Source organism: Xylocopa sonorina, chromosome 4 (genome assembly GCF_050948175.1).
Source record: "Xylocopa sonorina isolate GNS202 chromosome 4, iyXylSono1_principal, whole genome shotgun sequence".
Classification (NCBI taxonomy): domain Eukaryota; kingdom Metazoa; phylum Arthropoda; class Insecta; order Hymenoptera; family Apidae; genus Xylocopa; species Xylocopa sonorina.
Window position 1 is genome coordinate 4,706,509 of NC_135196.1, and position 24,793 is coordinate 4,731,301.

Genomic DNA, 24,793 nt, shown 5'->3' on the forward strand with positions numbered 1-24,793 from the left:
TATTTATATATTTATATATTTATATTCTGTGTTATGTATACATATATACCTTCGCGTTTAATTCGTTTTATTCCCAAGTTTCGACGGTAGCGTTTTCCCTTGAAATTCGAAGGAAGTGCGTTTTAAAAATTCTACACGGCAATTAATTTTCAATCGTTCGCTTGAAAATTTATTCGATCGGCTATCTAACGTCCTAGACAGTAAATTACTCTACGTCGTTATTCACTCGTCCTATGAAATCGAAAGTCATAATTAAACAATTATATAAATGCGTTCCTTTTTGATTTTCTATAAAAAAATAATCCACACTTTGAGAATATTCCTTTCCTTTTTTTTCTTCTATCGTTCAGAATATTTCTACATCGCGTGGAATACCAGGTGTTCAATAAAAAGATTTTCACGCTTCCAATTTTTTATTACCAAATGTCAAATGGAGGGTATCATATCACAACGTTGCAAGTGCCAAATTCTGAAAACAGGTAGTACTATGACTTCGCAAGTACCATTGCATGTAATTTCGTTGATTATTGAAGAGAATTTACTATTGCACAGGAAAAAAGTGTAATAAACTAACAATTTCCAAATTTTCTCAGTACACTTCTTTGCTTCTAAAATAAATAACATTTAAAAATTATCTAATACTATTAAATGATAACAGGACAATAAAAAAGCTCTCTTTATTTCCACTTTTCTCGATGAATTAACTGTTTTGTTACTCCAAACGTTGTGATTTGGTAGAACCCATTGATTACAAAGTAGTACAGTTTCCTTCAATTCCGCTGGCTCTTTTAGCGACATTTAATGTCGTCGCGCGGACTAATTAATATACTTATATAGCGTATGTCCAGGCGAAAGGGGCGAAATGCAATGTACAAACTTTCGAAATACCGAGTCCCGTCCCCTTCTCGTCGAGCTTCGAGCGAAAACGATGCAGCCGATCACTTAAAAATCACTTAACCGCTAAGACGACCGTTCCTCGCGTCGATTCGTTACACCCGTTACACGCTAAGGTCAAAATATCCTCCCTATGGTATTATTTAAGTTTTCTTCCTCTTTTTTTTTCCTGCGCCACTCCTCGCTTGTTTACAATTGCCGTACAAAAACCTGGAAAATCAATCAGACGACAAAGAAAGGAAACTTGTTGCCAAAATTGTTCAACGATTCAAGCGTCTGGAATCGAGTTATTCTTTAGTGAAATATCTTGCTGAATGCGGTGGAAATCTGAGAGATATGAATTGAAAATATCCACGTTCGCTACTTTATATTATATCTACATTAACTCCACGTATTCTCGATGATTTATGAGTCCATGTGTATCATTATCGAAATACAAGGCGTTTAATCATTTAAAAAATATTAATAAGAACATAAAAAATAAACTTCATTGCTGAGATGACTGTTTCATCCCTTAAACTTTAGTTAAGATATAAATAAAGAAGATTGCCATGTCAGCCAGATTTTGTTTAACCGAGCGACGCATTCGATTGAGAAAAAGGATTCGATTTCAGCCGCTCGGATCATTTCGCGTATCAGACAGCAGCCATAACTCGCTCCCTAACCGGACGCCTCGGTGTACTTATTCTAAATTCAATAATGCGCACCAGACGAACACGTTCTCGCGATGAAAGAAAATTCCCAACGATCTTCCCTTTCTCCTGCGATGGAAGAACGCCTGGAGGCGTCGAAAGAAACCGGCCACGAATCGAACCGCCATCGCGAGAGCCCGTCCGTCTGGACTTTTTTTTTCACCCCGGTGTCTATATTTATTTATTTTAGTCTATTTACTCGTATTTACAGGATCCGCCAGCTGACGAGTCGAACGTTATTATACTCAGGCCGATATTCGTATAGTGTATAGTGTGCGCCATCGTTCTCTGTGTCTGTAGAAATTAGCTCGAGAGTAATACAGGGCGCGAAATTACGCTAGATCACCACGCCTCTAATTTCTCGCCGCGTGCCAACTGAATCGTGCGTTAATCGTGAAGCGTTCGCTGAGTTTTCTATGGTCGATTTAAAAATGAACCAGTAGAAATAAAGAATTAACGTAGGAGATAGGAGTTTCATGAAGAAATTTGAGTACTTACGATCGAGAAGTGTTTCTAGAGAAATCAATATGGCGTTGGAAGAAGCGTAGCAAAGTAAAGTTGTATACAGTGTATTGATAGTTTATTTTATCGAATGCTGTGTGATGATGAGAATAAAAGAGTCCGCGTATCGATTAAACGAAAATGAAGAACAAAGTTTATGTAAAAGAGTTAGCTACGCAGAATGCAAACTACAGATGAGCTCCTCCTGTCGCCATGTTGGTTTCGCTTGAGCCACATTGAGCGATGGGACTTAATTGTATTGCTTTGAAATTGTTCGAGATGAGAAAATTCGAAAAATGATGGATCTCATCTGTGACCTATTTTTGGTGTTTTATGGCGCTTCTAATCGATAATTACACGTGATCTACGTAACGTAAATTTGTAAATATCGTTAATCAACAATGCTCAGAGTACACTGCAGGATTAGCACGATTCAGTATTTATTGCACATATTCTATTCGACGTCCACAATGGTTATTTCGCGTGATACATTAGGCGAGATTTCGTAATCTCCAATAGGGGTGTCGTTTTTTCTCCTCGATTATTTATCGACACACGGAGGCTTCTAGGATCAGTCGAAATCAATCAGGATATTACACAACGCTCCACTACGACTAAAAGATGTCCGCGACAAGAGCAACGTTGTCACGCGCAAGTTCACACGTTAATAGAAAGCTCCGAAATGAGGATTGTATGCAAGTGACACCTACGTTTATTTATTTATTACAAAAACGAGAATCGTTTTCCCTCAGAACAATCAGTTCAAATTTTCCTCAAAAATATTTCTTTTCGCTCTGATGCGTCTTTCGTATCAACGGAAAATAGTCGAGCCGCACTTTTTCTAGTTGGATTCGCATCTTGCAGAGAGGAACCCATCTATAATAACAAGTGTCAGAGATAATTGTAATTATCATTACTTTTCATTTCGAGCTTTTTTAATATTACATTTTTATTTGAAAAGAATAGTATTCTAGTTCACGATTGGAAACAATACCATCCCTTTTAAGTCAATTAATTTACCATCCCAATCGTTCAAGAGAAATAACTGCAAAACTCTCCATAAAAGCAGAAAATCGAAATATACAATAGATTGAAGTTGAAAATATTTCGAGATATTCCAAAAAATGGAAACCTGCCAGAACGTTTCAGTCAAAGATAGTAAAATACTATGCAACCATTGATATTGCAGTATTTCTATTTACAGCACGCAAAAGTTGACAGTTGGAGAGACCCATCAACCCTTAAAGTCGTTTCCCAGTTTCGTTTCTCAACAGAGAGGCCCTTCTCTGCAAAATCCAGCCCAATCGTTGGAAAGTCAGTTATGTACAAAGAGTTTTCCTATCCATTTACACGCGTGCAGTATCCACCGGAAAAAAAATTGGCAAATTGTTCGATTTCCTGGATGGTCAAGGGTGGTGGGGTGGGCGAAATCGAAAATAAAAACAGGGAAATCGATTTCATTCGTAGACGCGAAACGGTTGATACGATCGATGGCGAGATCGAAGATCCATCCAGGTGGTAAGTTGGCGTAATCCTCGAGCCACCCTTCTTTAATCCATCATGGGCTTTAACCCGTTCGCGAGGAGCACCGGGACTCTCGAACCTGTTGCTTTAAACAAGATGTACGCTGAATAATGGATATTCCTAAGTAGTTCGAAGTCCGCTTTAAACCGGCGCAACCTTGCCGCGGTGTTTGCGCGTTCACGGAGAAATTCCGAACACCGTTAATTAACACGCGAATAAATTAGTCGTGAGACGCGGTAACGAAGGGCTGGCGTCGGTCCCCTGCAAGTTTGTCAACGTTGCCTGTGATTTGTAACGTGCGAGGATTTTTGAACAACTGCTGGGTTCATTTGGTTGATTATTATTGCTGCGTTGCGGAACAGAGGGTTGATTGTTGTACATACATGCTTGTTTTACTTTGGTATACAATTTTGATTAATTAAGGGTTTTAGTAACTGCGTTCGAATTTGTGTTGGATACATGTGAATAGAATAGTACGAATTTCTAAAGTGAATTTCGAATGATAGACGAATATTGCTTCTAATTTTAATTATAGTAATGGAGATTTTTAGTTGCTCGATGATGTGGTCCTTCCTCTTTTATTAGCATTCAAAGTATTGTGAATTTAATCAATTTCTCATTCATAATTGGCACAAGATATATGGTGTTATTAGAGAACAAAATTATGGAAGAACTAAATGATGATTTTTATTTTTGATATACAGATATCCATGAGTTTCATTTAAATATTGGTTGTAAATCTCGATAAATATATTTTCTTGATTTACATAATTAAAAATCTGTTAAAACGCTAGAATGTAATATCCTGTACGCTGATTATTTTCTACTCGATAAAACTGAACATCAATTTTGCCAACATCTGTTTCGTGTTTTCAGTAACGCATAAAAGGGGAAATGCACAATCTGCCAATAACAAAGGTGCGATTGCGCACATTTGCGCAACTTTTCTCTCGGTGAAATTTCCATTCGAACGCAGGGTTATTTTTTTTTTTATATGAAAATAATACACGGAAGCTGATCACCACAGGGAACATACTTTCCACGAGCGTTTTAATACCCGCGGTTTTATAATTAATTTGTATTTACGAGCGATTCGCGGGGCTGCGGCACCCTTGATGGATTAAAATCGATTGAAAAGCTGCGTTTGATATTTCGCGTTATTGATTTCCATTGTACAAATTGCTTCACAAACCGGCGAAATGTATTGCGCTTTATTTTTGATTTCTCCCCGCCCCACCCCATCTGTTCTTTTCCCTTCTTTTATTCTGCAAGTGTAAATCATCGAAATTGACGTTCGTGATTACGAGCAACAGTCGAGGCTGGTTGGAAACCGAAAATTTGTGAGTGGTATTTCGCGTCGTCGATAAACCTGGAAAATTATTCGTGAAAGGGTTTCGCTGTTTTTAGAACTTGATAAAAACGCTTTACTCGGCTACCTAGTGCGAAACTAATGAAATGCCGACTATAATAAGAATAAAATTCCTTTATTTCTAAACGTTCCCGTCGCCACTTAAAAATCGATACCTACACGTTATTTATACATTCTCTGTGTGATTTTTCTTTTTATCGTTACGTCTCGTTTTATGTGTTTCTCTTAAGCGTTTCGATATATTCCTTCCGTTTTCGATATTATACGTACACACGATTTGAGCAGCCGTCTAGTCGACGTAGACACTCTACAAGGAATATTTTTAATCGTAACAAAAATTGCCTCGGTGCGTCGCTTTTTCTCCTTTTTGTTCTTATCAGTTTTAATTAAATCCTTTGTAATCGCGGATCCCTGGTTTAAGTTATTCTAGGATATACGTTGTCGAGCCTGTTCGAGTGCGAAATTTGTGTCTCATTTATATGTATACGAGTACATCGCAGACTATTTGAGATATCAAATTATATTCTTTATAATGTTATGCACATCTACGATTGCTTTCCAAAGCTCATAGTTTACGAATGATAGAGAATAATTAAATTAAATCGTGTCAATGATTGTTCAATTGTAGATAAAATATTACTTACTAAAACAAACTAATAATACAACAAACTTCCGCCTAATATAGGTAACACACGTCGTGTTATAGAAAATTGTTGTGCACGGGAATTTTTCTCGCATAACGCGTCCTCATATCGCTGTATTAATAATGATCGCGTGAAGAAAGTAACAGAAATCAGTAATTATCAAGGAAACAATGTCATTCTAAATTACGGAAGACTTAGTTATTATTATTGACATGAAACCATTAATCGAAATATCTGTGTTGTATTTATAAAAATTGGCGTTCCACGAACTCGCGTTTCACAGGAATTTACAATACTCGAAACAAACTCCAAGAAAAGTGCAGAAAAATTATTTAAAAGACTTTCCATCTAGACATTTTTGATCGCACCAGAAACCATCTACATCTTTCGACAAATCTAAGAACGCAGCATTAATTGCGACGCGTTATCTAAAGAAGGGATGAGCCGCGTTGCGTGAAAAGAAATTTTTACAGAGGCGTCGGAATTTTTCCTCGTGTCCCGGGCAACGACAGTGAGAGCTGTCCCAGCTAAATAACGCGATAAAGAGCGCGACAAAAGTGCGCGCAACGAGTCACGAACGACGCGCGTTTCAACCCCTAACACACACGGTCGTGGTTCATTTTGCAGTAGTATCCCGCGAGAACTCTCCCGAGGCGAGACAAAAGCGGAAAGAGCCCCGTGTAATTGGCACTCTCGCGAAAGGTGCAAGTTCGTTTTCACGGCCATCGCGAGCCCCACAAAAGGACGCCGATTCGTTTTGCCTTCTGATTCTTCCGGGAGAAATTCATTTACGTACGCGCGGTTTCGACGCTGAACGCGAATCATTGCTGTTGATTCATTAATCGCGAACAGAGTTGCCAGTAAAGTCGAAATTATGAAACAGCAGCGCAATAAAAACGTTGGCGAGAAGTAATTGCAAAAAGATTGGAGTTCATGTCGAAAATCGAATTCACGGTTCTCTTTCGATCTTTTTAAATACCCTGAACGGTATAGAAAAGTTAAGAGGAGAAAATTAAATTATAAATTCGACCAACTGAATTCAATTCTTAAATTATTCAATACAATTAAATAAAGGTATATTTACTCATCTAAAAGAAGAGCGTTTACAGTGTTTTCTTATTTATAAAAAGAAAAGAGAAGAATACAGCGTTGTACAAAGAAGAATAAGATGTGGTAAGGATATAACGAGAAAATCTCGATTGGAAAGCCCACCCTTCGAACTTGAAGACGTTTGCAAATAATAATATTCCGACCTTTAATATCTCTCTCCACCCTTGACGTCCATGTGCCCTCAGCCTCTCTTATTCTCTTTTTTTTCTTTTTTTTGCTTTCCTCCTTGGTGAGTCTCTTCATGCAAGAGCATCTCCTGTACCGAATCTGACGTTTTAATCTCAAGCACCCAAATGGGATCCGCGATTTCGTATAAGAAACGGAGCGTCTAGTAGAAAGAGAAAAAGTAGACCGTGGAAAGGAGAGGAACACATCGCAGACAGAATAAAAAAAAGAAGATAGCCGTCTGAGAGGGATGGAAAAAAAACAGCCAAGCACAAAATCGATGACTTCGTTACTGATTTATTGGACCGGTTGCTATTAATTTGATTATTCGATAAAAATCTAAAACTGTTGGGACTGTAAGCGTAAATGGGGAGATTTTATATCTGTCTTCTCTATCGCGACACAATTTCATTTTATTCTTATAATTTGGCAAATTTTTTTGTATTATTAGATTCTTCGAATTACAAATATTAAATCGACTATTCTCCTCGTTGAAATTAAATCTCTGATACATTGGATTCATTGCGCAGAAATACTCTTTTCAATTCAGAAATATTGCTATTTTTTATTTATATATTCCAATATTTGTCTTGATTCTTGTTCACAAAAGCAGTCGATGGAAAGACCTTTAAACATTCATTAACAAAATTCAATTTCCACAAGATTTTCTCTGAACGGATCAACTATAATGAATTATCTCGATAGAATAAATTTGTAATAAAATTCAAGAATAATTAAAGATCCTTGCACAATTTGAAGAACAAAAATTGAATACAAAATAAAGCAACTGACGGATAAGAGTTAAGCTCGATGCACACTGTCGATCTATTCACGATCCTCCCTCGACTCGATCGCATCCCTTGAGTACCCACGCTATCGAGTCGATCAGAGTGATCCTCTCTCCAACTTCTCAAAGAATCAGGCAGTATTTTCTGGCAGTATTTTCCGATTATAGATTGCTTATAATTTCTCTCACGTTGGGAGAAAATAAAAAGTCTAAGAGAACCATCGATGAAAGAGAAATATGTATCGCGTATGGAGAGACACTAAAGTAGAATATTTCACGTATTCCCATTTTCTAAAGAACGATTGCTATTCTGCTACTTTTGCTGGAAAAATCACGAATTGACTGGCGGTAGATCGAGAAACGCGTGCACTCTGTCGACTTTGATCTTACTCTAGCAAAATGTGCCTTCGAATTAATTTCTGTAATCGACTGAACCAACAGCGTACGATGAATTGAAATTAGCTCGTATTTGGCGATGGTAGAACAGGTCTTTCGAACTCGAACAGGCTGAAAGTTTTTTCAGCGGAACTCGAGATCGTTGGCGCGGTCTCTGCGGCGACATTACGGCGTTATACAATATGTTACACTGAAAGCGATAGTCGTTGCACTTTGTGATTTGCTCTCCTGTTTCTTACCTCCCACGCCTCGCGCGTACCCGGTTCGTTATGGCAGAAATTCGTTTCCTATTGCCACGACCCTCTCATCACGTTCTTTCTTCTTGGACACTGCGCTACACTGACTTGGCACGCGTAATTATTATTATTATCATCATCCACCTCTTCCGCGTTTTCTTCCATTCTTATCTTTTTTTTTTCTTTTTAGTACGACACTAACTACTCAGTCGATCTTCCTTCGTTTCTTTTTTACGTTTACCTTACGTGTATACGTATGTATGCGTGTGTCAATGTGTTTTACGTGTGGTCTATGTAATCCCTCGATTCGGTGTTCAGCTTCTCTTGCGGTTCGCGAATTTAAATCCAGCCGGTCTAATTACAGGTGATTAACATCCAGGACGTCTATTCCTATTCGTGCTTATCGAATGACCGACGTCACAGTTAGGGCGATCATCAGCAGCAGTCCTGTCGTTGCGACGCTTCCAGCGGAGTCTGGAAATAGAGAACAGATTTAGAAATCGTGTAACCAGTCGCCTAGATTCTAGACAAATCTATTTAAGTTGCACAAAATCTCTATTCCAAGTATTCGTCAAGTATCTCTCCATGAGAAACAATTACAAAATCAATCACCGTGGATAAGAAATATACAAAATATCTAAGCAACAGTTTATCAGATCGACTGATAATAAGACAAGCGAAATTTCGTTGAGCACTGTCGTTAGAAAAAAAAAGAACGTTGCTCGTCGCTGGCTAGAGGAACGTCCACGTAAAAATACGTAGAAAATCACCCCTCGACGGGTCCCTCTCTCGGCGCATTAAACGCACGGGAACAAGGAATCGCGTGGCAGACGGGAACCGTAAAAATCGCGCGAGTTACCCCGAAAGAGTTCCTCCGGCAATCAAGAAGTTGCAGCTGAAAATATCCGGCCGTTGTTCCACCGGAAAGACGGCCCGCGACGGATCGTCTCCTCCCGAGGGCGAGACGAGACGCCGAGGGATGAGAGAGCCGCCTCAAACGGGGAGGAAAAAGCGCGCGGCGGACGAGGCGGGGTTGCGAAGGAGGAACGGGAAGTCGGTTATTCTTCCGGCTGGCCTGGCCCATACTTTCAGCCATTACTCGCTTCGGGGGAGATGTATTCTGCTGGCCCCACTCATCTCTAATTACAAATCAGAAACAACCCAGTAGGCCCTCGCACCAATCGCGAACCCCTCCCTGCGCGCCTCTCCCCTGCTCATTTCCCGTTCGTTTCTCGGTCTACGAACGCGGATCAGTCGCGCAGACGTTTCATCCTTTCGTTTCCTTTTTTCTCTCTCTCTCTCTGTTCTCTTTAAATCTTCCGAGGATATCTCGTTTCGTTGCGAGTTGCGTTGTATCGAGGGATGTAATTAATTAGAAGCCAAATCTTCGTTGGATCTGGTTGGTTGTGCGTCTTTGGTGCTGTTGTTGTCGAGTGGACTTTGTAGAATTGGTAATTCTTCCGAATCTTTTGGATTGTATTAATATTGTAAACTGAATGTACGGAATGAGTTTAGTTTTTCGTATTGGACGAATTTTTCATTTTGGAAGTGGAATTACTTGTCGTGTCTTCGTGGATTTTCGATTCGTATGCGTTTGAGAGCAGCACGATGATTTTGCGTGAAATAGTACAAGCAATGTATTTAATACCACCGAGCGAAAAAGGGTTGGCCGACAATGAGCTCGACAGCTACTGTCAACAAACGGGACGATGTTGATTTTGTACATTTCGCTCCAAACGCGTACCCATTCTACGTTCCCGTTCTGCCTATTCGCTGTGTTTTTTCATGTGTCGCTAACCATTTCATTCGAAACTCGAATTCCTGTCTAGATACAGCTTGTTGTAGATACAGCTTGTCTCTACAAACAGCAACGAACGATACGTACATAATTCACGAAACGTTTAAATTCTTTTATTTTTACGCTCGAATCTAAACAAAAAGTGTTACCATTTGGTCATTTTAAACATACTACTGGTTAATTTTGTAATGTATGTTGAAGCTATGTGGATTTTCCAAAGTGTATTGAGAATATTACCAATTTTTACTTTTCAGTTAAAGGACTCTCGTGTATTTTCACGTAATCCTTCTTTTTTAATGAATTATTCTACTCTCTGGATAATGAAATATTTGCACGTGTCACAAGCGTATGCAGAACGCTATATTTCTCTCTTACTTCCATCAGAACGCAATTTTTTCCTGTACACTTTCCAAAGAAAATACCTTACCAAAATTTGTTCTCAGTCTTTTAATTAAACGTCGCGATCAAATTCTGTGGTACACGAAATTAAACAAACCGTTTCATTTTCGCTGAAGCTTGTTTCCAATAGAAGCGTAATCATGGTTCGCAAATCAGGGTGTACGAAGAGGGCCTCTGCCATGAAAGAACAATCCACTACAGCCTCCCATTCAATTCGACAAACAAAGAAGGCTATCTCTATTAAAAATCATAATCGAACAAAAGAATTCTCTCATCAAGCAACACATTAAAGCACTCGTCGAACCGAATCGAACAGAGTGGCGAACAAAAGCATCGCAACGAAGCTCTCCTCTCTTCCTCTTCTTGGAAAACTCGCGCTCGATGCATAAGCTTCGACGATTGCCGCAGACAGTTACCCAAGGCTCGACAGCGATGGCGAGCATCCTGCGGGCTCGCGGGTTCGAGAACGAATTTAACCCAAAGGTGGTGCCACCAGATGAGGAGGAGCAAGAGGTAGGCGTTCGACCTTCGATACAACGAGGTTCCCCAGCTACCAAAGAGCTGGGAAGTACTTATCAAGTTGTGGAAGCTCGCGACGCGATTCCACGGCCCGCGTTCCTGCCGCCCTTCCCCTTCCACGGCCCCTTTTTTCCTTCTTTTCCGTCCTCCAGCGAAATTACCTACTTCCAAAGGACTATCGAGATCGAGCCCGCGGAGAAAATGGATTTTCACACTTTCCCATTATGCAAATTCCTTTTAAAAAGAAACCACCGCCTCGGAGAGCGAACAGACCCGCTGTATCGACGGTGGAAGGGTTCGTTCGTTTCAACCCCCGCTCTCGCTCGTTGGTTCTCTCCTTTCTCTCTCCCTCTCTCTCTCTCTCTCTCTCTCTCTCTCTTCGTTGATTCTGAAAGAGGACCAGGTTGGACCGTGATGAAAAGACAGCACGGGATGGGAAGAAAGAAGTATTCCGATAATGCCGCAGGCCTGAAGGAATTCTGCCGGGTGTTAAGCCTGACCCGCGGCCGAGCGGGTCGAGCCTCTGTCATTTAAATGCCACCGCCGCTGCCACGAAATGCCGGATAAACCGCAAGTTCCACGGGCGGACCCGCGGTGGGGTTTTGTTTCCTCTTGCTCCGCTCATTTGCCACCCGTCGCCCCTATTCAACCGGGGGTTTCAATGGCTCAGACTGCCGGGCTATCTGACACGGCCAGCCGTCGATATCGGTGTCCTTCTGCTGCTGTTATTCATTTTTCTGTACGAAGACGGCCGTCGATTAATGAGCGGCCACGGAGGAACTCCTGATCGGCCAGACACTGTTTGTCGTTCCCATTGTAAGCGTTGTTTGGCCGGGCATCGTCGGTATCGGGAAACTCGACGATTGCCTTGGGCGAAATTAGCCGTGTCCATTCACTGGGCATCGAATAGTTTTAACGGATGGATTCTTCGGGGAGTCTGGGAGAGCGTGGTCGGTGATGGCTGCAACGGGCTTCTTCTCTTGCAATTACTCGCGGGTAGGCTTTGTTCTGTTCTTTTTTTTATGATCGGTTGTAAAAGAGAAGTCTGGTAAAAAGTGAGCGAATTTGTAGTGCTTTGGACGCTTAACGATTGAAGAATATGTTTCTCGAGTCTTGAGAGATTGTTGAATATTTCTTATAATTGTTTAGAGAGTTCATTTCGAATTGTAACTGAGTTTCTTGTATCTTATGTTAAGAACAATTATAAATAATTCTAAAATAGAATAATGCATAGCGATGTATATATTCGGAGAATTATATCTTCAACTGAATAATATAATTTATTATAAAAAATAATCAATAAGGCTATAATTAATCAATAAAACGTATATGTATTTCACGACTGGTTTTCAAAATCAAATATTTAGCTTACTGCTAGCTTTCCTCTTCGCAGAAGTATTTTCAATGCTGAATCTAAGTGTCGCAACGATAAAAAAGAAAGTATTCTCGTCGTGCAACAGAAACTCGTCAAAAGCTCAATCTTCGCTACAAATTCGAGCTACGGAACTGAAATCTGATCACAAGCGACCCCCACAAAATTAATCAGATGAAAACGCTATATATGCATACACTGTCGTCCACTTCCTGATTTCCACCGAGTAGCAACGAACGAAGCATCTCGCGGACAGAGCGCATCTCTATCGACTACTCTTCCGGACGAAGAGATCTCAGGAAATACGGAAGTAGAGGGCGTGAACCAAGCTGGGTTTGCCTCGCGTAAAATTAGTCCACGTTCGCACGTAACAACAGGGAGCTTACCGCTGTCTGGGGTCCAATTGTAGTTTCTTTTTCTATCCGGGTCGCTCGACTTTTGCTCAGACTTGCCGATCTCGTTGAGGTTCGACTGGAATTTATTACCTGCGAACAAAAGTAGCAAGACCGTTTCTAAATGAAGCTTGGCGCAGTGGAATCGAACACGGAATCGTGTCTGCTTTAAATGAAAATGTGACAGCTGCTAGATTAAATGCAAACGTCTTGAAAGTTTGAACGGATGCGGCGAACTAAAGCTGACCCTTTCAACGTTTGTCCGCGACGACGATTCCCTTCGCGAACCATTTTTGAACAAATTCACAGGGAAAAAGAACAGTTGTCGGTGAAACACGAGAGATCATCGAATAGCGACGACGAGTCGCGAAATGAGACGAAACGTTAAACTGTTATCCATCGTGGAAAACGAATTACGCGTGAACGCCGCTGTGAACCGTAAGGGTGACAAATGAATAGGTATTTCGTTGATTTGGGCAGACTGTGAATCGTTCTGTTTTTTTTATTGATGTCTGTCGTTATCGTTAGCATTGTTTCAGTTCGAAATTGGAGAATATTTTTTGTAATCGTATTAAATTCAGTGAAACATCGAATTCGTTTTTTTTTTATATTCTTTTTTTACTGGAGGGTATTAACGTTGCCAACTGGCATGAAAGGGGTTATTAAGCGATGAGAATTAAATTTCTATCGTGGAAATTTCATTTTTATTTGTTAGCGTTTGAATTAACTTTTATTTCCTGAATTGAATTTGTCGATGTTTTGCTTACAGTTATCAAATTGTTTTCGGTGAATACTGTGCAATACATTTTCTCAATCAGCACTAAAAATTATCGAGAGTCTATTGTAACACTATATATAGCCTTATGTTTGTTCGACATCTTTAATTTAGTTCAATTCTGCCTGTTTTAAGGTACAGGAAATGCCACTGAAATTCAGTTGCACCTGGAACTCGTTTTTCGATATTATTTCAGACAAACCTTAAAATAATATCTATTTCATCAGTGTTCACGATCCTGTGAAATTTATGAATTAGTTTATAGGTCTTGAATAGTTGCATCAATTCTATTTATATAGATTTGCAATAATTAAATGCTTGTCAACTTCTTCATCTGACGTTTCGGAAATGAAGCAGGATGTAATTACCCAATTTACTATAGATTTAGTCATTTAAAAAAGGAATTATCTATGAATGTAACATGAAAACTTCTCATAAACTCTCAATTACTAAAAAAAAACACACAATTTTCAATAGAAATATATAGTAATGAAATAAATATACAATTCTATACGAAACAGGTGGGTCGATTTTTCGAGAGACAAAATATAGCACAAAATAAATTTCTAAAGGAATCTTAAACGACGCATTTTTAAAATAACAAAGTCAACTTATTCTGAAAGAATATTCTTAACTTATTTTCTAGATACACTCCACGAACATCAAATTTGTCACGAACTATCATAACAATTCTCCGCGATTGACAAATAGATATGAACCGATATCTCAACGTTCGCGTCAACTATCTGCAGGATAAAAGTTCACAGTTTAGCACAGAATTGATTTAAACGTGGTAAAATTAAGTGATAAAAATAAAACACACAATACTAACGACACTAAGGCCTCTCTCAAAAGCCACCCTGACACACACACATGTTCCCAGAACCCATAATGCTTCACATCCCTCTCGACACTACCCATAGACTTTTCAGCACTGACATCGATATTTCAAATTAAACATTTAATCACATTCTCCCAATTCGATACTTGTTATCCACACCATGCAATCAACCCACTAACACAACCACACAGTTCACACACCACTCCTAACCCCCTATCGTCCAACTCCCATTTCCACGACAATCACAAACGAAACCCAGCTGGTCTCCCAACTCGCCAATGAATGTTCGCAGTCGCGTGACTGCGAACGGCCACAAAGAACATCTCGAAACAATGCCAGGCGGCAAAAGAAGGGAAAGCTAAACCAGCTGAGTGGACGTTGGGTCGGGTCACGCCGCGAGTTAAAGAATAGAGAGAAGTGGCCGACGCTGCAAAAGGAAACAAGGTACAAAGGGGTTGCCACTCTCGAGTGCTCCTCTGCTGAAGATGTTTACGAGGCTGTTACGCGTAAAATGGGTGACAAACGCGGTAACTAGTATGCAAAGTACGAGTAAACACAATTCTCTTATCCGTGGTGTCGTCCTGGAGCCATCTCGCGTCCCACGCGTTTGTCACGGTCCAGTCTGCTGGATCAAATCAAGTAATGAAACCACACTCGCGTGGCACACGTTGGCCACGCTTCGCGAGAGACGAAGGACGATACCAGCAGCTTTTTCGTTGGTCAGAATCTTCGTGACCCGCGTGCAACCTCGCGGCCGGCTGGACTCTGCGGAGACTAGAAATTTTGTAGTTACAACGTTGTCTCCATTTGCATAAATCAACTCTGCCCACGATGGAGAACCGAATTTCACGTTGGAAGCCTCTCAGCGTGGCCACGAGCAAGTCACAGACGTCAACAGAATCCATTCACGGGCCTCTGCGTTTCTCGTTACCGATTTCGGCTTCGACCGGGTTTTCTGCGCGGAAAACAAAACCGCGTCCACGTTTGGCGATCACGTTCTTCGCCTGGAACGCAACCCCCGCATTTACGATCGGAATTCCTGGGTCAGTTTAATTGCTTTTGTCGATGGTGCTCGATGGAGGGAAGATTTTACGCGAATCGCAACTATAGTCGACTTGTCGCGCGTTCGACGAGATTCTTTGCTGCGATAATGAATGAATTTGAGGAGTTTTTCATTGAGAAGCTGTCTGTTACACTGAGTTCGTTCTTTACTGTTAGTCATCTCATTTTTTACACGTTTTTCGAGTGAACACAAGAAGACTTTAAGGGTGCGAGCATAGAGGATTGCCGAGCCATTACGATTACGATTTTTGTACGTGCAGATGAATAAAAATAAAGGTATGGATGTTTGTTGAAAGTTAACATTCTTTGAACTATTCACAACCGAATTGCTACCTTGTAGAACAATGATACAATATATTATAATCGCACAAGAAGACTTCTCTTCCACCGCGTACCTTCTTCTCCTACCTGTCAGAACCATCAAACAAACCGCCACTCAACCCTCATCATCATTCCTAACCATCGAAAACCTCGAATGCCCGGATCGCAAACTACTACCAACACAATCGCCACTGGCCAGGCTATTCTCCTCGTCGCTTTCGAGACCCATAGAAACGAAGCGCAACCCTCGAGCGATCCCCGCGAATCATCTCCGTCCCGTCAAAAGAAACTCCCGCTCGAATCTCGACAAGACGCCGTAGCCACCGTCTACGTTGGACCTCGACTCCATTGAAATACCAGTAAGCCAGAGCCGGTGGTCGAAACTTGCGGGCCCCGAGGAATCGTCCTCGTCGACGAACCCTGCCAGCGCCGGGAGCTGGGACTTAATTCGCCGCTGCGACCCTATCGTACGCGACCGCTTTGTCTTTGGCAATCCTGGTGATTAGATTCCGTAAGTTGCACGGGCCGAAGGAACGCGATCCTCGATGAGGAGGAGGAAGAGGCCAGTGAGAGCCTTGCCACGGGGAACAGGCTCGCAGCACAATACCCTATTCCGTGCGAGGTAATGGGCGATCATCCTGGTACACACGCGTGCGCCGTGAGTCACTTGTTCGCCGGCTGTGTGTATAATAGCGGGTGGCTACCCTCGACGCGGAGGCGCAGGGGCTCGAACTGACCCGTCGTCGTATACACGTCCAGGGGGACAACACGGCGAGGCACACGGAGGAATGGATAGGCCAGTCAGACGTATGCAAATCTCGACCAAACATTAGCGGTGACAGTATATCGTGTCGGTGCACCGTATACACGGGACGCCTATGGGGGCCGCCCCTGTCGACGCTCGTTTTCCGGGGCATGTTTTAGTAACTGCGAAGCGCGCTCGTTCGGTGCGTGGAATGCTCGGATAGCTGCGTTGCAGAGTCTCTGAATTTGATTTGTTGGTGGTATCGAGTCGTGTGCTGTGTTTTTAGGATACCCCTTACATGTATTTCAATTAGATATGACATTTCTTCTTGTTTGAATTTTTCTCTTTAATGGAAACGCTAAAGTATCGGGTATTGCGTTAACTATGTCTGCTGCGATATTCGTCGTACAATAGTTGGTGTTCTGTCAGTTGCAATGTGTCGTTTGAATTGGGTAAAACTAACCTGAGAATCTAAAATTTAATATCTTATCATTACAGAAAGGGTTGAAGGTGTTCAAGACATTAAAGATTATTATGCGTAGAGCAAAGAAACTTGATCTTCGATTAATCGACGCGATAGCCTATTTTTACTGTAACGTGTAACGGGGAAAAGTATTTGTTTAAGTTCTGGACAAATTTGTTATTTAAACTACGTCCACACGGTGTTCAGCGATGCAAAATACGGGACTGTGTGAAGTTTATCAGTGAACGCGGGAAATGTTCCGGCCAGAATTTCAATAAGCTCTCTCGTCAGGCCGTGTTAAATTTCGAAACAGGAAACAATCTGTATAGCATAGCCGAATGTGTAAAGTACGGGTCAGACGTGGCGCCATAACTTGTTCTATATTCGAGGATTGTTAGACAGTAGCTGTACTAAGGTGGCACACTGTCGTGTAATAAGGATACAATGAAAACGTATTCGGGTGATCAAATTCTATTAGTCATTAGCAACGACAAAAATAACTGCAGTAACTTACTTTCATTTTACTTGTTTCATCATACCAAATCATAAGTATTTTATTTAATTTTGAAACTATTCAAATTACACAGAAGATCGAAGGGATATCAGATGATTAATGCTAATCACCTTCAAACATGGAAAACGTTTTATAGTTGTTATTCTCTTGTTCAACGTTAATATTAGCTAACATAATTATTATAAAATATATTTGCCTAAAACTACACGACTTTTTCATTAATACATTTCGAAACATGCTAATAATATGGATTAAATTCAACGAAACTTTAGAGAGCCACTGTTCCTATGTTTCAAACTATTTTTTAAACAAACCAGGGTTGTTGGAAGCGCAGAATCTTCCCCTGTAAAATGGTTTTTGTTTCACGTCGATATCTTTTCCCGTTTCCGCTTTTCCCGAACGCTCTTTAAAATGCCGTTGGAATTTGTAATCTAGCTGCACGGGAAGGTACTTTTTTTTTAGTTTGAAATTTATCCTGTGTAAAGAGATTAGCGTCGCATGAAAGACGTGATCAACTGTCGGACAATAGAAACTGTTAAAACTATTTATAACAGTTAAAATGTCAATGACAACTGCTCGTTCGACATATTTGAAACATTGAAAGAAAGACGGAAAGAAGAATAACGTACAGAAAAAGAAGAATAGTCTAAGTAACATTAAAGGAATATATAGTGAATTCGGAATATACAGATCATTAAATAGTATTTTCAAAAACAAATTCTTCTTAGTACAATAATAATTCCAGTCTCCGATGATAATAATTTTAGTAATAAGTCATAAATGTTAAGAAAAACAGCTGTTTTGCTGGAATTTTGCGTCCACAGCTTGTGCATCGACACGAATATTATGTTATAACTTTTAAACAGAAAGTTTTCCCAGGGTAAGATTTATACCCTTTAAAGAGCATAAAGTGAGCCTCCTATACTGAGTTTTTTGTTAAAATCTGGGGATAACTTTTTTTGGGTATAGCAATTTTCCGCAATTTTTCACTAACTCGAAAACTAGGAAAATGCATAAAAAGTGACTTAAAAATTTCGCGAAAAGAAAAAATTATATAGCATTCGAAAGCTTGATTTCTTTGTGATTTTTTGAGGCAAAATTCAAACCGATATCTTTTTTCAGTCAAATGTTATAACCTCCGAAATATTTCGACAAATGCGTACTTTGACCCTCTCCCCCTCCCTTATTAAAAGGCCCAGCAGATAGAGACTCTGGCAGTTGATGAGACACATATAGATCTACAAATATGCAAAGTTTAAACAAAATCGATTGGTGGCGAAAACATATGGTTTTTGAATAGGGTCCTTTATGCACGTATTGCATTTTCCGCTCTAGAGGGGCAAAACAGCCTGAATGAAATTAGGTACAACAGAAACTCGATAGTCGCACGAAACGAGAGTGAAGATGCGAACGAAAAAATGATGGAAAGAAACATTTTAACGAGGCAACCAATCAATCGCAAGAGACAGGCTTCTCTCTACTGACAACTTTTCGTTGTATTCACTCGTTAATAAGCAACCCTTTATACGCGTAACGTACGTTGACGGAATGTAACAAAGCAATTTGAAAGTTATTGTAGAAGAGACTAATGAGCTCACGAAGGCTAACCGCGGAAAAGATGTATTTAAAAATGAAAAAAATGATGAAAAATGATGGACTCTCTTGTCACAAAAAAGTTAACCACGTTTTTAATTTGCGAATGGATTCGAAAATGCAGAAATCCGCGAGACGTTTCGCGAGGCGAAACGCAGGGGCGCGCAAGACGAGCGTTCGGACGGTGCGCATTTCCCGGGATCATTAGCGGGCAGCTTTACACTTTCATTTCCATTTGTTCTGCCTTGCAAAGCAGCCTGTTCGTCAGCGGCGGTACGCGTGAAATTTCAGATGCAACGAATTTCCAAGATTGCAAATTAGAACGGGACCACCGCTAATATTTATGGCCGCATTTCCTCCTCGAACGACGCGTTGAATGCGATAGAAACATATCATTTAGACGTCTGTCACCCTATTTCCCTAGCGCTGCTCATGGCGTCATCATTGCGTACGCAAGGCACACAACGGCCGTGTATAGGCAGCTGGCTTAATATCATATGATGGACAAATAGGCAGGCGAGCGTGCAAACGTCCGTTGTTTATTATGAAGAAGACGAATTTCATCTGATAGGTTACACCATTGATCACGTGTTTGGTTCTATATATTTCGAACGATAATATATATTAATTTTGGCTTTCGAGTATTAATAGTCTTGGGAATACTATAGTTCTTTTGAGCCACTTGCTGAAATGGAATTGATCAAATTTTCAATTATACAGTAATAACTTGTTTATAATTAAGATTGGTCACATTGATATATGAGTAACTTCAGTGACAATATTTCATAATCGACTACACGTAGGTTTTAATTCGAAAAAATCATAAAAAAATTTTTTAAATGTATCAAGTAAAAATGAATTCGAAGCAGAACGCGAACTCGGTTTTTCTGTAATTATTCGACCGTTTCCGTGAAACTCGAAATGAAGCGAAAGAATCCTCGAAGCATCTCGTTCGAATGCGTACGTCGCGTGCCTGGCGTGGATGATTCGCGTTACGAATCGTTGTCGAATTTAGGCATGTCATGAAGCTCGTATTTCAACCGCCAGCAACGTTCTATTCAGCGAATATTAAACCGTTCTACGCAATAATATGTGGCGCCAGTTAACAATAGACATGCTCGCGATTCACTCGAACTCGATGCTCGAGCTCTTCGGAATGACCAGCCAGAATGCACCGCGGCACGAGAATTGAAAGTGCTCTCTGTGACGAATCTTTTGTCTACCGCTGTTTATTGGCTGCCACCCCCGGTGTTCACACACGTCTTTTGTGCGCATTCTATCGTTCTGAAAACCTTTCCTTTCGCTACGACGTTTCGTTATGCGTGCACGTGATTTTACTTTATTGCTCTTCATTTTATTTCTGTTATTACCTTCAATAAATTTGCACGTAGCACTTGTAATATTCGTAGCTTTAATAATATAATTATTAAAATTGAAATGAAAATTCGTCCTAGGTATTTAATTTTTTTTAAATTTATTTTGTAAAATGTTAAAGTAATTGATTAATATACGTGGTAGGAATTGGATCGATTCTCCTCAAATTTGCTTAAAAAATTTTTGTCAAAAGCAGAATACGTTGAACGAAGAATTTCGAGAATTTCCATTTACGATAAAACAGTGGTGCGTGTATATTTGCGAATATTCCGCGATAGCTCGACGATGAGAGATACGAGAGGATCCTTCGACAAGAAATAAGTATTTATTGTACGTGTAATCAGAGGTTTTATGTTCCGTATGTATATTTGATTAAAATATCGACAGCATAATTTGTTTTCGAAAATTTCCATACTCCACATAGTTTAAAATACGAGTTTAACGCGAACATTTCACGCGCCGTCCTTAACGGTATCGGTCGAAGGTAATTTCGTAACAAACAATTTATTCCCTTATTGAAGCATAAAACGTCAGGGTGAATTATGCCGGCGGAACGTGGAATGTTAATACATCTGTGAACGCAAACACCGCGCTGCCTGCAGGAGTAATTCCCACGTCGTATTTCGGACACGTGATTTTGCAACGCTCGCCATGATCGACTTCGTGGCAGAATTGACCCAGTTCAACCCCCGTTTAGCGAATATTAAGCTGCCCGGCACGCACATACGCGCGCAATACTATGTGGAACATGTTGACAGTGCGTATACGCGCGGTTAAGTCAATCTAGATATGTACCGTTCGCGAAATCCGGCCAATCGAAGATAACAGAGAGAGCATCGACGAAATTAGGTTGTCAGCGGGACGCGCCAGCTTCTGAGCCGGAATTTCACGGTGCTCCCTCGATCGAGCGTGTATTTTACGGTGTCCCGCATCGTGAACGTTACATTCCTCTCGATCCTGGCTACTTTCCTTAAATCGTTGCCGTGTAATGTGTTTCGTACTCAATCTTTCACGCTTTCGTTCGTACTCTGTTCTTATGGAAACATTTTTAATTACAACATCAATTTATACAGGATAAATTTTGTATATTTAAACAAACATTTTTAAATCTATCAATCTATGAACTTTAAATATAAAGTCTCTTTTTAATATTTTAAATATTTTTAATTCCTGTTGAAGAATTTTCCTGTTAAATGATTGTGGAAAAGCTACGAGACTTTATATTTAAAGTTCATTTTATAGATTTGTAGATTGATAGATTTAAAAATCTTTTTTTAAAAAACAAGGTTTATCCTGTATACGTTAATACCTGTAACTCTGTTATTTCCAATAATAAAAAATAAGATAAAAATTGTTCCATTCACTCAGCAAATTTTACTAAATAACATATGTTTTATACATCGCGAGATACATAACTGTTTAAAGAAGGGTCGTTTAATCCGCTGTAGTAAGAATAAGCAGACACGAAGTATCGGTAGACTTAGTGTTGAAAAAACTAGAGTGGCACCTGTAGATCGATCGTGTGCCTCGCACGAAACAAGGGATGACAATGTCGAACAGCAAGCAGGAACCACTTAATTCCTCCTCGTCCATTATACCGTGCATCCGTATTATTACACCCGGTAGAATCAAAATCGCTTGATCAGCATTGAACGTAGCCGGCGTTTATTATGATTGGAGGCGAACGCGCAAAGGTGAGGCAGCGGCGATCATTTCCTGGCGGAGATTTAATCAGCCTGGTGTTGATGCCGTTGATGCATTCGAGGCATTTCAGCCACGTTACCCCACGGCTCGCCACCAACCCCATCGTATGTGCGAGCCTACGATAGGATAGCAGTCGCTTTATCTATATGCAAGCATGCGACTAAGCCAATCTCTGCACGTTCTCCCGCAGAATTACAGGCGAACAACGGTTCCCCGGGGAATTAAGGGACACCTAAGGGCGTGTGTGGTCCGCAAGATGTCACGATACCGCGACCATAGCTGGGTACATCTCCCATTGTTACTTTGTCCAGATCCATTAGCGTCTAATGCATACATACGCGCGTTACGTTCGTACGAAACGTTTCGTCAGAACGAAAGAGTATGTGGTGTACGAGGTATTAATCGAGCCTCGAATCTTGATTTAAAGAGCAATATATAAAAATTAGGAATCGAGTGTTTGTAATTATTTAAAATTGTTCTTGCGTTCATTAAGGTGGAACCAAGTGAGATTGATGCATAGGAATTCTGAGATTCGTCAGAGTTAATTAAGTAAGTAGATTCTGTTGGTGGTATGTCGCTTGGTGGAACGATGGATGCGAAAAATCTGGGGCAGAGCGTCTGATCTCGTTGGATCTACTTACAGTTAGTTGAATCACGCTCTGCACCAATTTCTTTGTTGCTTGTTCTGATTATAATTCTGGGGTACAGAGTTGGTTAAGGAATGAAAATTGCAAAGGAAGGATTCTCCTTTTCTCCCCCTTGAACATAGAAAAAATTGTAACTGATGAGTTGAACTGAGGAGTTGAACGAATGAAATTGAGTTCAATGCAAACGTTTGCTCCAACTTTTGGTCTCGTCGTTACTTATTTCTACAAATCCATAAGTTGCACTAAATAATTCATTTACGATCCACCGTAACAAACTCGATTAAAAATAGAACGATATTTTCCAAAAAGTCTGCTCGTTCGTTAATAACTAATTTGCGCAGTTAAATTTCATTAAGTCTTTCCGCACTTGCTTCGCAATGTTCGAAGCATTTGTTGAATTTTAATTAATTCCAGTACAAAACAGTAGATCAATTAAAAATGTTGATAATCTAGCCGAGTAGCCAACTTTCAGCAGAGCGTAACCGAGCGTGCAGAGAAATTGTAGCTAATTAAGTTTTCATTCGCCAAATTATTCGATTAAACAATCGCTGCGTCGATAAACGGTCATAGAGGGGTAATTAATGCGGCGGTGTATAATTTCGTTATTATGCAACGATCTGTTGGTTAATACCAGTCGAACGTAATAGATGAAACGTACAACCAATCGGTTACCCGATTCGCATCCGGACAATCGTTAATTGTCCCCTTATTTCTGCGCCAATTGCAACGAGGAACAGCTTGCGATAAATCTTTTTCACCGACGGGATTCGCGAACCAATCCGATTCGTTCAGACTCCATTCGATTCTGTTGGCTTTTGTAAATTTTTATTGCTCCTTGACAAACAGAAAAAAATAATAAATGGATTCCAAGGTTCCAACTCCTCTGCTCGTTAATTCATTCGCGATATTCATTTTCTATTTGATCTATCGATTTTTTTGCTTACTTTGTTGGAACAATCTTGTTTAGACAGATGGAAGGAAAACACAGCACGTCGTAATTGGAAAAGAGGATTTACTTTTATGTCTTATCAGAGGACAGAGCAGATTATAATAATTTAATTGAACGAAGGATTCCTTTTTAGGATTCACGATAAAGAATGCTTCGATCAGAATATATTTTATAGTACACGTGAAAAAGAGCAACGTGACAGCTGTCTGCTTTAAAATAACAGTAGATACGCGTTCTTTTTATTAAAATGCTCGTTTTTAACGATATTAACATTGCAAAAAATAAAATTATCAATTTTCACGTTGAGATGGAAAAGTGGCAATCGATTCTTGCAACACGCTGCACAGTTTCTTCTAGCAAATTGTAACAGAAACGGATGAATAATATGTTTGTATCCAATTTAATCTAAACAAGAGCAATCGTTTTAGCTTAAAATGCAAATATGTCGCGTATAAAGTAATGAAAGAGATAGCGTTGCGTGTTTAAAAGATTAAATAAAAAAAATTAGCGACAAGTAATAGGTAAAAAGGGAATAAGAAGCTGGAGGAGCAGTGGCGGAACAGAAAACGTAGAAATATACGGTCGAACGAGAAAAGAAAAAAATCGAATGCTCGAAGAGCGACGGGATTAAAATGGGGAGACATAATGAAAGAGGCAAGGAGCAGAACGAGAGGAAAGTCGAAGGGTAAATAAGAAATTGCTATTTACTCGCGCAGAAATAAGTTATACGGTTCGATTTTAACGACAAAATAAGAAAAACTTGCTTGAAAACGCACTTTTAGCAAAATTGTGGATGGGATCGTGTAACTGTAAGCAATGTGTCTCAATTTGTTGTCCGAATAGCAAGTTTCATTGCAATTTGCGGTGTTCGTTCATTTTTTAAACTGATACTACGCGTGGATACTTCATACGTCGAATTAACCTCGTGCGAATAATTGGGGCGATGTAAATTGCCAAGATTACTGCTACTTCGTTTTGACGAAGTGCTCGCGTGGTTCGCTCGAAAA

General features: G+C 40.1%; 1 protein-coding gene across 2 annotated transcripts in view; it reads right to left on the reverse strand.

Moving 5' to 3' along the window:
- Nucleotides 1-8,116: 8,116 nt before the first annotated feature.
- The window catches only part of LOC143423113 (lachesin), a 308,507-nt gene continuing 291,830 nt past the window's right edge, over nt 8,117-24,793 (reverse strand). Inside the window, exons 10-11 of one of the 2 annotated variants that reach the window (XM_076894203.1) lie at nt 12,793-12,891; nt 8,117-8,792 (exon numbers count right to left, since the gene is read on the reverse strand). In XM_076894203.1, coding sequence (XP_076750318.1) covers nt 8,719-8,792; nt 12,793-12,891 — 173 coding nt within the window. In that variant the 3' untranslated portion in view covers nt 8,117-8,718. The remainder of the gene's footprint in view (nt 8,793-12,792; nt 12,892-24,793) is intronic. The other variant, XM_076894204.1, reaches the window with a different exon arrangement.